Source organism: Wyeomyia smithii, chromosome 3 (genome assembly GCF_029784165.1).
Source record: "Wyeomyia smithii strain HCP4-BCI-WySm-NY-G18 chromosome 3, ASM2978416v1, whole genome shotgun sequence".
NCBI classification, from domain to species: domain Eukaryota; kingdom Metazoa; phylum Arthropoda; class Insecta; order Diptera; family Culicidae; genus Wyeomyia; species Wyeomyia smithii.
Window position 1 is genome coordinate 244,594,373 of NC_073696.1, and position 12,684 is coordinate 244,607,056.

Below are 12,684 nucleotides of genomic sequence, written 5' to 3' on the forward strand. Positions count from 1 at the left end.
GGACAGTCTCAGTTCTATTGAGGCTCTCCGATCGATGAAAGTAGTAAGGCACTCTCCGTATTTCCTGGGGAAAATACGGGAACATCTGAGTGCTTTATCCGAAAAATCTTCTCAGATTACCTTAGTGTGGGTCCCTTCTCATTGTTCCATTCCGGGCAATGAGAAAGCGGACCCTTTGGCTAAGGTGGGTGCAACAAACGGTGATATTTACAACAGACCTATTGCCTACAATGAATTTTTAAAATTTTCACGTCAGAATACACTTGTCAACTGGCAGGCCTCGTGGGATAAGGGAGAACTGGGGAGGTGGCTACACAGCATCATCCCCAAGGTTTCCACCAAACCTTGGTTTCGGGGGTTGGATGTAGGACGAGATTTCATTCGCATGATGTCTCGGATTATGTACAACCACTACGGGTTAGACGCACATCTCCTGCGTATTGGGCTGGCGAGCAGTAATCATTGCGTTTGTGGATTGGGGTACCAAGACATTGAAGACGTGGTTTGGGTGTGTGCTGAATTCCGCGGCGCCAGATCTGTACTTTTGGATACCCTCAGGGCCCGAGGAATACAGCCCTATGTGTGCCAGTTCGTGATATCCTCGCTCAGCGCAACTTGCCATACATGCTACGTGTTTATAGCTTCTTGAAAAGCATCAAAGTGCCAATTTAACAGCGAAACGAATCTCGGATAAAAAAAAAACATGTTAGTTTTAGTATTAGATTTAGTATCAGCTCGTAGTCGGCAGCGAGGATGAAAAATTTGTCTTTAGCTTATAAGATATTTTGGACCATAAGGCATTAGATTAAGTTGGTTCCGTAAAACATTAATTTGTATTGTGCCGTGTCAAATAAATGTTGTGGAAAAAAAAACAAAGAATCGCGTCGGTCTACGTGCATTTGCTTTCTCGATACTACGATAGTATGTTTGCTTTCTCGGGATTGACAACTAGCTGATTGATACGAGTAGCAAAGGCTACTTCGCGCGCGTCGTACGGAGAGGATCGCGGTGTTCGGCAAGAAAGATATCCATGGTTCGTTTTCATAATAAGCGCGCAACATTGTTATATTACATTTTTCAGGTGTTTTCTTTTTTTCGCGAGATCGTATCGTTTATTTTTAGAACAAACGAAGTGTATACGAGAGACGTCATTAGTCGATTTGTATGGTAGAATTGTCCGGTTGACCAAAACCCTAGAGACTCCTCGTCTATACCTTCCATGTGATCGTATGATCTACAGATATATCAACAACGAGCAATAGTTTTCGGTATAAAGAGGATCATCTACGAGAAGATATCCGATCGTTTGAGTTGTTTCAAATTGGTGAAAGTTCCAGTATCCTTGCGTACAATTTGTTGTTGCGGTGTTACATGATCAAACTGAATAAGTTCGAATCCCATTATGAATATCGTGGCGGATGTAATGAACATATAGGCGCGAAATTTTGTTCTCAAGAACGCGACACTCAAAATCAGCGAATCGTTTACCAAAACGAACCCTGCTGTATACCTTACCCTTTCTCCAAAATCTCAGTGATTTCTCGTGGAAGTGCAGAGGTGTTCTCGGCTTCCAATAAAGCGAGTATCACGTCAACATTTTCCTATACAAACTCCTTCTTTGACCTGCATTCGGACGCGGCCGGCGCTGGTATTGCCTAACATAAAGATTAAGGTAACCAGTTTTTAAACATTGAGGATGTATGTTGGTCCCAAGCATCATCTGTTGGTTCTCTGTGTAATTACAGCTGATCTGGCAATAACAGAGTAGCAACCGCAGGCTACTGCTCATGCTCATGCTCATGCTCAGAGGCATAAAACCCACTCTTCTTTTCTATATACATAACCGATCAAATGCACATCCAGTGAGAACATTGTCTCTTTGAAGGAGGCGCGATGTATCTAAGGCGGTAGCCATAAATTACGTAACGCTCAAAGGGTGAAGGGGGGTATCCTTGAGCGTTACGATTTGTTACACAGGGATGGGGGGGAGGTAAGTTCAGCGTTACGTAACGAAAAATCTCTGGAGAGACTCTCCAAAAACGAGCATTTTTATCCAGGAAATCCTTCTGCAGCGTTACGTAATTTTTATGAAGGGGTAGATGTTGGCGTTACGTTTTGTTACATATTGCTCCAAAAATCGGGTTTTTTGCGTTACTTAGTTTATGGATGTCGCCTAATGCAAATGAAAATAACTACTCTCCAATATATTTGCACTTCTCTGCGAATCAATTTAGCGGTTGAGTTGTATGGACGTCAGTGTGGATGGAAATTGCTTCTGTCCGGCCCGGTTTGAAAGGTGGTGGCTAGGCTATGATGCAGCACAGGTCAATTTAGAACTGAATGATAGCTTACTTGTTTTACCAGCTATGTGTTCGAAAGCTTCATCCAACGGTCACATACAGACGCGATCTATACTGATCTCTCAGCTGCTTTCGACAAGGCTAACCACCACATTTCTGTTGCAAAGCTGGACCGCTATGGCTTTGGCGGCGCTCTAGTAGACTGGATGGAATCTTATCTAACAGGTTGAATAATTAGCGTTAAGATTGAAGACGAGCTTTCTATTAATTTTCATGCAACATCTGGTGTCGCTCAAGGCAGTCACCTGGGATCGTTGGTGTTTCTACTTTATTTTACCGACGTTAATTATTCGTTACGAGGCCCGCTCAGAAAAAGTTGACTTTTTCGAAATTTGAAAAAAAGAAATTTGAATGTATAGGGAAGCTTATGATAAAATTTCCAAGATGGAGAAATGAAAAATATTTTTTGTGGAAGGTTAGGTTTAAAAAAAATACTTCGACATTTTTCAATTTATTTGTAATCCAATGATTTTTTACAATTGAAATAGTCATCTCAAATCGAAAAAACTATAATAAATAACATCGTGAATGAATCCGTTTTTAAGTTATTTTGAATTTAAGTTTAGAAACTTAATATTAAATACTCTTGCCGGTATTCTACTACTTTCCTTGTGAATTATTGTTTCGGATACGCAGTCAAAAATTTCCACTCCTAAAATGGTTTACCGCGAACTTTTTATTAAAATTTTGTTTAGTTCAGCTAGAATTGTTCAAGGTTGTTGCTCAGTGCTACTTGTTTCGACGCCATTTTACTTATTTATTCATTTATAAAGAACGTTCCATCATCTCGTGATGTAATATATTATCATTCTCTGTCTTGTCTCTTTTTTTGTTTCAAAGGGGTTTTAATCAAGATATTAGCTGATTTCGCAATGCGGGAAATGTATGCAGTTTGCGAGGAGACGAAAATGAACGGGAATAGAAGGTGTGACTTTTGGGCTGAGGAAAAAATTTTTCTAAGCCTAAAAGTCACACCTTCTATTTCCGTTCATGTTCGCATCCTCACAAACTGCATACATTGCCCGCTTTACTAAACTTAAAATGTAAGTCATATGACAAAAAATGAAATTAGTTCGTAAAGTGATTTCGCAATGTTTATTTCAAACCAATGTTGTAAGAGGATCAACCATTTTTCAACTTATGTCATTCTTCCTGTTTCGCAAACGCAAAAATACAGTAAGGTCGCTTTTTACGCGGTTTTTTTTACGCGGGTTGCTTTCCTCCATTACTCAAAAACGGTACAAGATATCGACCTCATTTCAATCACGTTTTCCGTTTTAGGTAGGCCATGAGTGATCATATATCAGTTTTCAAAAAAATTCACAATTTGTGGTGTAAATACTCAAAATTTTAAATATTGAATTTTGGTCTCTAGATTGGCCACTATCATATTCAAACGAGGTTTTAACGTTTTAGGACGGTTTTCTTTGTTATATTTGCAACTCAAAAAAGTCGTTTTTTACGTGGGCCCATACAAATTTGGAACGCATCCCCCACGTAAAAAACAACCTTAGTGTATTTCATTTCGTATATAGTATGAATGGTACGCGTCGGTAAGCAGTAGAACTGGACCCATGGAAGAACATGCTGTATCGTGAGAAAAAATAGACTTGTTTTTGTGTCGGCTATAAGCACATCTGTTGTTCTTCGAGTTTGATTCACTGTGAAGTCTAGCTATAATCATCTTTCTTGAATCTTTTCATTATCTTGTAAGAAGTGCAATGAATTTTTCAAAAAAAAAAGCCTGCATTTATTCATTACAATTTTCATCCTCAAGAACATCGAAAATGGTCCTTATCAAAACCACCACGATTATAACTGAAGAGTTTGATGAATAATAATCTACGTTGACCTATGTCAACCATGCGGTCGTGTCTTGGATCCCACCCACTTCTTCTCTAAAAGTCAAGTTGAGGCATATGGACCGACAAATCATTCTCTCGTTCGTAACAAAATTTGTTATTTAAAAAAAACAATAACATTTTTTCTCCGGTGAAGTAATATTAACATATATTTTTCACATATTAGAGCTGCCAATATTTTGATGTAGAGTTACGTCTTACGGTAAAATATGCAGGGGTACAAATTAATAAATCAAAAACATATACAGCGTAACAAAAATTACCTGCTATCAAATGATTGAAATTCTGTCAGTTTCTAACGGATGTCCTTTAATCTTATAGTACTCGATTGGAAAATTGATAATGCGTCCAACAAAATGCAGAAAATTGTGGTTTCGTGATGCTAAATATTGTTCTATTGAAAAATGTTGAGTTTTGTGGAACGTATGTCTAGACCAATCAGAGCTGAAACAAATTCCTTTTCCACAGTACAGCCGACGATCAAATATACAAACGATTTGACTTTATAACCGATTTTTTGTTGTTATTGTTATACTCGCTCTAGTCCACAAAGACACGCCTACCGGAAGTGTAATTCTCAGTAGTTACGTGTAGAAGCTAGCATGTAGACATGTAGTCTTCATTGTGTAGCCGAAAACTGTAGCAACAGCACGTTTGATTCTTATTGTAAACTGGTTCGACCCGCAGCCGGCATGCACCAAACAGCAGTTTATAATAGCGCAGCAAGGCTGAGTCATCAGTAAATTGCTATCCAAAATTAATCCATTGGATCTCTTCAAAATCAATCAAAATAAAAAAAAAAAGTCAGTATCAATAAAAATAAAAAAATTAGTTTCAGTTATTTAAAAAATCTATTACTGAGGAATTAAGTGCCAGTTGGCGAGACCGCAACTAGGTCTTGTTTCGAAGTTCTCCGATCGGACTGAAACTTCCAGGGTATGTTTATCTATACAATAGAACAATGTTTTGCATAATGTCAGATTTTTTGAAAAGGGGTAAGTGGGGTAAAAAAGCACGTCAAAAATTGATGTCCAAAAATTGCTAAAAACTTAAAATTGATATAAGTTTGTGAAAACTGAATCGATTTTCATGAAAATTGGCATGTTTATTCTATTATTCTATTTTAAGAGCCTGTTTACCCCATTAACCCCTTTTCCAAAAACCTCAAATTCTTCAAACTATTGCATTAGTCCAAAAACAAACATAACCTGAAAACTATAGCTCAATGGAAGAAAAATGACGCGAAACGGAATTTCACTTCTCGCACAATGGGTTAGAAATGATGGTCAATGACATGTTATAGAAAAATTGGATTTTCTCAGGCATCTTTATAACGGCGCATTTTTCAAATATATCTAATGAAAGCTCTTAAATTGCACTACAAAACGTATTATTTGGATTTAAATCCTAGATCTGTTGGCAAAAGAAAAACTGCTGTGAAAATCACCTTATTTTTTTAGAAAAATGCGAATATCTCATCATGTATTCTCAATAGCAACTTCCAATGACTTTCATTTTGTTTCCTTTATAAAGTAGAATAAACATGCCAATTTTCATGAAAATCGATTCAATTTTCACAAAGTTATATCAATTTTAAGTTTTTAGCATTTTTTGGTCATCAATTTTTGACGTGCTTTTCTACCCAACTTACCCCTTTTCGAAAAATCATTATGCAACATTATCATTGTATTATTATATGCATAAACAAACCCTGAAAGTTTCAGTCCGATCGGAGAACCTCGATACAACCTCCCTTGTAAAGGTGGTTGCGGTTCTCGCGAACTGGCTCTTAAATATTACTGAAATTTACCGCTTCACACCGTGTAATCGATTTATTTTTTCAACATTTATTTGATACGGCGCGATACAAAAAAATGTTTTAGTAGTCAGTTATATTTAGTAACGACTTCGACATTATACAGACTGTCGTAATTCTACGTTTAACTTGCGGTCGTGTCTTATAAACAACCTCTTCAGCTATCCTCCAGCTATCCTTATCCTTCATACAGTATGCAAACGTTGATGATATCAAAGACTTATTATGCTTTTTCACACTTCATCTCCAAATGGTTAGAGCGCTAGTTACACTACTATCGTCACTATCTACAGTACTGATAACACCATTACTATTACAGTCAACCACCAACACAATCACGGGCTTTGATGACGAACATTTTGTTGCTTTTTTGTCTGATGCACGGTTATTAGACATAAAAAGTTATGAAATACTGCTCAAAATAACAAAATCTTCTCCGTTTGTTTGGGTTTAAGAAGTCATATAATCTTGAAAAACAAATTTATTTAAATTATTAGTGGAAAATGCAATTTAATTGGTGCAAGTAGGTGAATTGTACGGAGTACAAGTTGACCTATTTCCAGTATGCATGTAAATACAAACGAAAACCTGATATGAAAAGAGGAAAAAATAACAATAGATTTATTTACATAGGCAAACTAATTTCTATGGATATACGTAAAAATTCTACAAATTCATGCAAAATCAAATTATTAAGGAGTTATATCTACCGAATGCTAAAAAAAAACAAGGCTTTTTCCATGAAATTTTGCCTTTCTCCTAGAAAGGTATAGCAATCACTTGCAAAACCGAAAGTATAAAAGTGCTCCAAAGGGTCGAATGGCATATATCACTCGACTCAGCTCGACGAACTGAGCATTTTCTGTATGTGTGTGTATGTGTGTGTGTATGTGTGTGTGTATGTGCAGGTTTTTATTCTCACTCACTTTTCTCAGAGATGGCTGAACCGATTTTCATGAAATTAATTGCAAATGAAAGGTCTTGTTGCCCCATAAGACACTTTCAAATTTCATTGTAATCGGATTCTTAGTTTAGAGGTTATGTATCAAAATGTAAAAATAATAAAACATTATTATCTCGAAAACTATACAACCGATTTGAACAAAATTGGTTTCGAATGAACCTAAACCTAAACAACCCTTAACTTTTGATTTTTATGAAGATTGAACTTGTGGTTCAAAAGCTATGTAAAGAAACGTGTTCTGAAGACTTATTCTCACTCATGTTTCTCAGAGATGGCTGGACCGATTTTCATAAAATCAGTGTCAAATGGAAGGTCTAGTTGCTCCAAAAGACCCCATTGAATTTAATTGTAATTTGATTTCTAGTTTAGAGGTTATGTATCAAAATGTAAAAATCACGAAACATCAATATATCAGAAACTATACAACCGATTTGTACATAATTAGTTTCAAATGAACGGGCTACCTAAACAACCCTTAACTTTTGCATTTTATGGAGATTCAGCATGTGGTTCAGAGGATATGGAAAGAAACGTGTTCTGGAGACTATTTAATCTCACTCATGTTTCTCAGAGATGGCTGGACCGATTTTCATAAAACCAATAGTAAAATGGAAGGTCTTGTTGCCCCATAAGACCCTATTGATTTATTTTGCAATCGGATTATTACTTTGCCTGTAATGTTTAAAAATGTGAAATCCAGCTATGAAAAGATACATATTTCGAAGACTACTTGGACTCACTCACTTTTCTCAGAGATGGCTGACCCGATTTCCACAGAATTAGTATCAAATGAAAGGTCTAGCTGCCTCATAACACCCCTTTGAGCTTTGCTGTAATCGGACTGTAACTTCGTCTGTAATGTATCGAAATGTGAAAATCACGAAACTTCATTATCTTAGAAACTACACAACCGATTTGAACAATATTGATATCTGATGAACGGGCTAGTTAAGGGTTAACTGATGAATTATGATTGAACACGTGGTTTCAAAGTTCGGCTGCCCTATACGTTACCTTCTCATTTGATTGTAATCAAACGTAAGCAACCGTTGTGTTTTAATTTGGAAAACAACGAAAATCTATTATCTCAAGTATTGCACGACTTATTTGAACATTACTAGTGTCATACAAACGAGTCATTTCTCAAACTTACAAATAACAACTTCATAACAATTTGCTATGTTGTTCAAAAGTTTTGGTAAGAAAAGAAATTCGAAGACTATTCAAAACAATACCTGGTTCGATCGATATATGTGGCTTCAACATAATTTGAATGTAGTATCGTACTATCTGAACGTTCCCGGTATCGCTCGTGATTAAATTGTTCGAAATTGAGAGTCATTTCTTTTATTTCGCTATTTCTCAAGCACTAACATTACGTCAAATTTCATATTTTATACTTCAATTACAACATCAATATTTTAGAACACAAAAAGTGAATATACCTTTATTGGATTCAAGCATTCATGTAAATCTATTTTTATAAATAATAAATTTGAATGAGAGAGGCTGAGTCTGACCGTTAGGTGGATTAATTTAGGTTTTTTTCTATATTGATTGATTATTATTGTCATTTGAATCGTTTTCGTACATGTAGAAACACATGCCGTGAAATATTTATGGTAAAACCGGCCACGAATGTTACCGTTATTACCGCTCGCCGCCGTAATTCTGTAGAAGATGACTATTTAATCAAAATTTAATTCCTCTGAACTAAGGTGATGATTGAATAAATGCCATGATTTGTCATTTTATATTAATTATATGACTTTATCTATCATTCAAATTTCAAAACTACTCTGTGGTATTGGTGATGATGTAGAATAAAATGCTGATTTGGGACTAAATTTCATAATGCTTTTTTTTCATTTAAGGCGACATGTTGTTTTCGGAAAACCCTCGAACGCTCCCTAAATCCCTCATCATAACTGATTCTCTTAATTTGATCAGAACATAGCGTATATTAAACCCAACACGCCTATCACGGTTTTCATCCGTCTAAAATACGATTATCAGGTTTTATTTTAGCCACCATTATAGTCTGCAGGTTTTTAGTTTTATTTGGCCATCAGAGGGACTATCATACAACTTAATGCATATGACGGTTGGCATAGGATGGCTATAAAGAAAACTTGCGGATCATATTTTGTGGCTATCAAATAGAACCAAATTATAATAAAAGACTTTAATGTGAGTTAACTTAAAACGAAAACAAAACAGTCTTAAGTCTTTGAAGCATTTCGATTGTTACTTGGGATTGATTCTGTCTGCAGACTCTGTATATTTTCTAACAAAAAATCCCCTCATTACACTGTTCAGTCCCACGTCACCATTTTATACAACCCTAGGGCTGTTAACCTTGTAGTATTTTAACCAAAAATGCATTTCAAATTAACTCATTCAGATATATTATGCTGCCGAAAAAAACTTTCGCGTAAAATATCTACGGCGATAGCGATATATTTTACCACTTTCTCCCGTTATTGATAATTGTCCACCTTCGATAAACTCTATTTTCGCCGCACTAGAGGTTGCAAATAACGTAGGCTTTTTAAATACTTAAGAATTAATACTATATCAAAATTTAGCTCCAAACATATGCTAGGTTTTCTTCAGTTCAATTCAGTTAAGTTTGTTTTTGAAAATTTGAAAAATTTTCCTTCGATATCAGCGAAAAAGATCGCAATATTAAAATTGAAAAGACCGCCTTTCGTGGTGAGCATAACTCCGCTCTATCTGTAGCAATCATCCCCGAAGGGGCTCAATTTTAATTGTGGAAATTCAGTCGCAACCGACCGACCTCCCGGATACGATTGCCGCTGAATTCTAATTGAATTCTTCCCATTCTGGGGGCTATTTCACCACCACAGTCGTTCATATCCGTTTACCCTGTTTGGCTATTTTTTATTGCCGAAGTCAATCACCACAAACCACAGGGTTCGGCATTGCGTCCCGTGCAGCCGGCTCAAAAGTGGTCTAAATAGCTTGCCTCCGGCGAAAAATCAATATTATCGTTCGACAAAGCAAAAGAAGGAGGAAGCCAATATCGGCAAACAGCTTCCGAACTGAGCTATTGCTTGCCAGTTCCAATATCATTATCGTTATCAGATTCCGTCTTCAGCCAACCGCTGCCGGGCTGTGCGTGCCGTTCTGCGGTGAAAAAAGTGCTGGTCCTTTGGAAAATATTTTCCTCTCCCCAGAACTCGCCCCTAACGTCATTGTCGTCGTCACCGTCGTTGTCGTCCTTGTTCTCATCGTCAGACCGGAAAGATAGGCAACAGTGATGGAACTTTTCAATTACTGTCGCCCAAATCCACGATATCATGGTTCAAAATGGTAAAATGCTGTTACAGTTCAGCTCTCCGCTTTTCCTCTCCCCACCACTCGAATGCTGAATTATCACATTTTAGTGGATTAGGCGGAAAACGTCTGCAAACCAGCCGGAGTGGGTAGTCCTCGAGTGTAATGAACATCGACGCACCGAGTGCCGGCATGCGACAGATCCATCGAGGCAAGACTGGTGGGTCATCATGGTGAACTTGAACAATTTGGAAAGTGTGTAAGGAAAATCCACTCCATTAGATAATCTCAACAGGATTTGTCCGAATGACTCTGCAACTTCTTCCATTTCCTGTTACCCCTCGTTACGTTTTGAAGAGAATGAGAGCGTTCCACTTCACTCCCGTACCGCAATAATAATAATAACCCACGGACGAAAAGAAAGCATCATCAAATTATCATTCATCTCGGACTATTTCCGTTAACTTTTCTTTTCTTTTCCGTTTTCTTGTTCTTCCAGTGCGACCCCTGCTGGTACGGCTGCAGGGCAAAAATCGGCCACTGTCCGCGAACCACACGTACGATTTGCAGTGTGAGGTGCACGGATCGCGACCCGCACCGACCATCACCTGGTGGAAGGGAAGTACACAAATGCGGGGTCATCACGAAACGGTAAGTCATACAGGAGATGATTGGTTGGGCGGGGGGAGGGGGGGGGGGGGTAGATATTGGGATTTGTAAACAATATATTCCGGATCTTGTGACCGTTTCCGTATCGGTTTGCCGCATGAGTTCACGAGTCTAAGAGAGAAATGACAGATGCTTGAAGTGCGTATTGTGAAATTTGATAAGTTAAGTAGATAGAATTGAAAAGTGAAGTAGATTGAAAGTGTAATATAAAAGTTTTAATATCATTTTCTCCAAATATTATACACAGGGTTGGTTTTTTTGCTCGCTAGTTATCAATATATCAAAAGCGTATATATGAAAATCGATTGTTTTGACGTAGGACTACGTCATTGTTTACTATACTAGATTACATTTTGTAAAATTGAAAATGAAACTAGCAAATGATCCGTCAGATTTCAAATGATTATAGTAAGCGAACGACTTAATGCATCTTAGTCATAAATGTGTCAGTGGATAGTTAAAATGTGTGACAATTGTTTGATATAATGTTTAACATTGTTGCTTTGCTGCTTCATGGTGGAAAAAGGTGGAAAGTACCAAGCTCAAGCTTTCCCATACATTTTCCTTGCTAATGCCTTGTTTCCCGAGCACGGATAACAATAACATGGATGGAATAAATTCCACTGCCCACATAATTTTACTCAACAAAGTGTTTTGTTTCGTCTCTCTTTCTCGAGTCTGCGAGGGCACGCCTTCAATGTAAAAATCTACGCTCAATTCGATACAAAAGACTGCGTGTTGGAAATTCAGCTTCATTCTAGTTTGTCACACAACAGCGAGTGGAGATCAGGCTTCTGAATACTCCTCTTCGTTGGAATGTGTAGATGTAAAATATTGCTCTTGATTCCAGTAGGCAGTAAACACGTGTTGCATATGCATGCAACTCATAGTTTTGCTTAATTTGATACAGCTCTTCAGAAAAAACTAATCAAAGGTAGCTATTTTCACAACCACGAACTTTCATAAACGCAATGCAAAAAAGAGCACTGTGATTCATGGTGCAGAGAAAAAACGATAACTTACACATCTCCGATTGAGTGAGCACAGATTTTAGCTGCTCAGTTCTCGACGGAGTAAAAATTAAAAATCTAATTGTGATTCCGAACGAATCCTTTACAGAATGAAATTGCTCTCGGGTGTTGTAGGATCTCGTTGGCTTTATCTAAATAATGCAGCAGGCTACTAGTGAAGATTGATATTATAGCGTTTCGCGTTGACGGTGTTAAAAGGGATTTCAAAGGCTGTTCGCATCCACGCGAACTTACATATGTAGTCATCAATATGTGCGCATATTTCCTTCTTCCTTGTTCGCTTGGCAAAACTGAACAAATATGTATCAGAAACGCCGTCAACGCGAAATTACAAAATCAGATTACATTGCATCATGGTTAGCACAGTAGCTGTCAGAGCAAAAAATGACACTACACACTTGTGAGCCTATCCAGCCGATCGGCACAAATTGTTATCAGATGTTACTCTGATCGATTCTTTCTACCTCCGTTTAAAAAGAGCATACATATATATATATATATATATATATATATATATATATATATATATATATATATATATATATATATATATATATATATATATATATATATATATATGTATATATATATATATATATATATATATATATATATATATATATATATATATATATATATATATATATATATATATATATATATATATATATATATATATATA

General features: G+C 36.8%; 1 protein-coding gene across 3 annotated transcripts in view; it reads left to right on the forward strand.

Annotated features, from left to right (window-relative positions):
• Positions 1–12,684, forward strand: part of LOC129726833 (nephrin) — a 571,231-nt gene that overhangs the window by 439,972 nt on the left and 118,575 nt on the right. For all 3 annotated transcript variants that reach the window (XM_055683973.1, XM_055683972.1, XM_055683974.1), the window contains exon 6: positions 10,802–10,953. In XM_055683973.1, the coding sequence (XP_055539948.1) occupies positions 10,802–10,953 (152 nt within the window). The remainder of the gene's footprint in view (positions 1–10,801; positions 10,954–12,684) is intronic.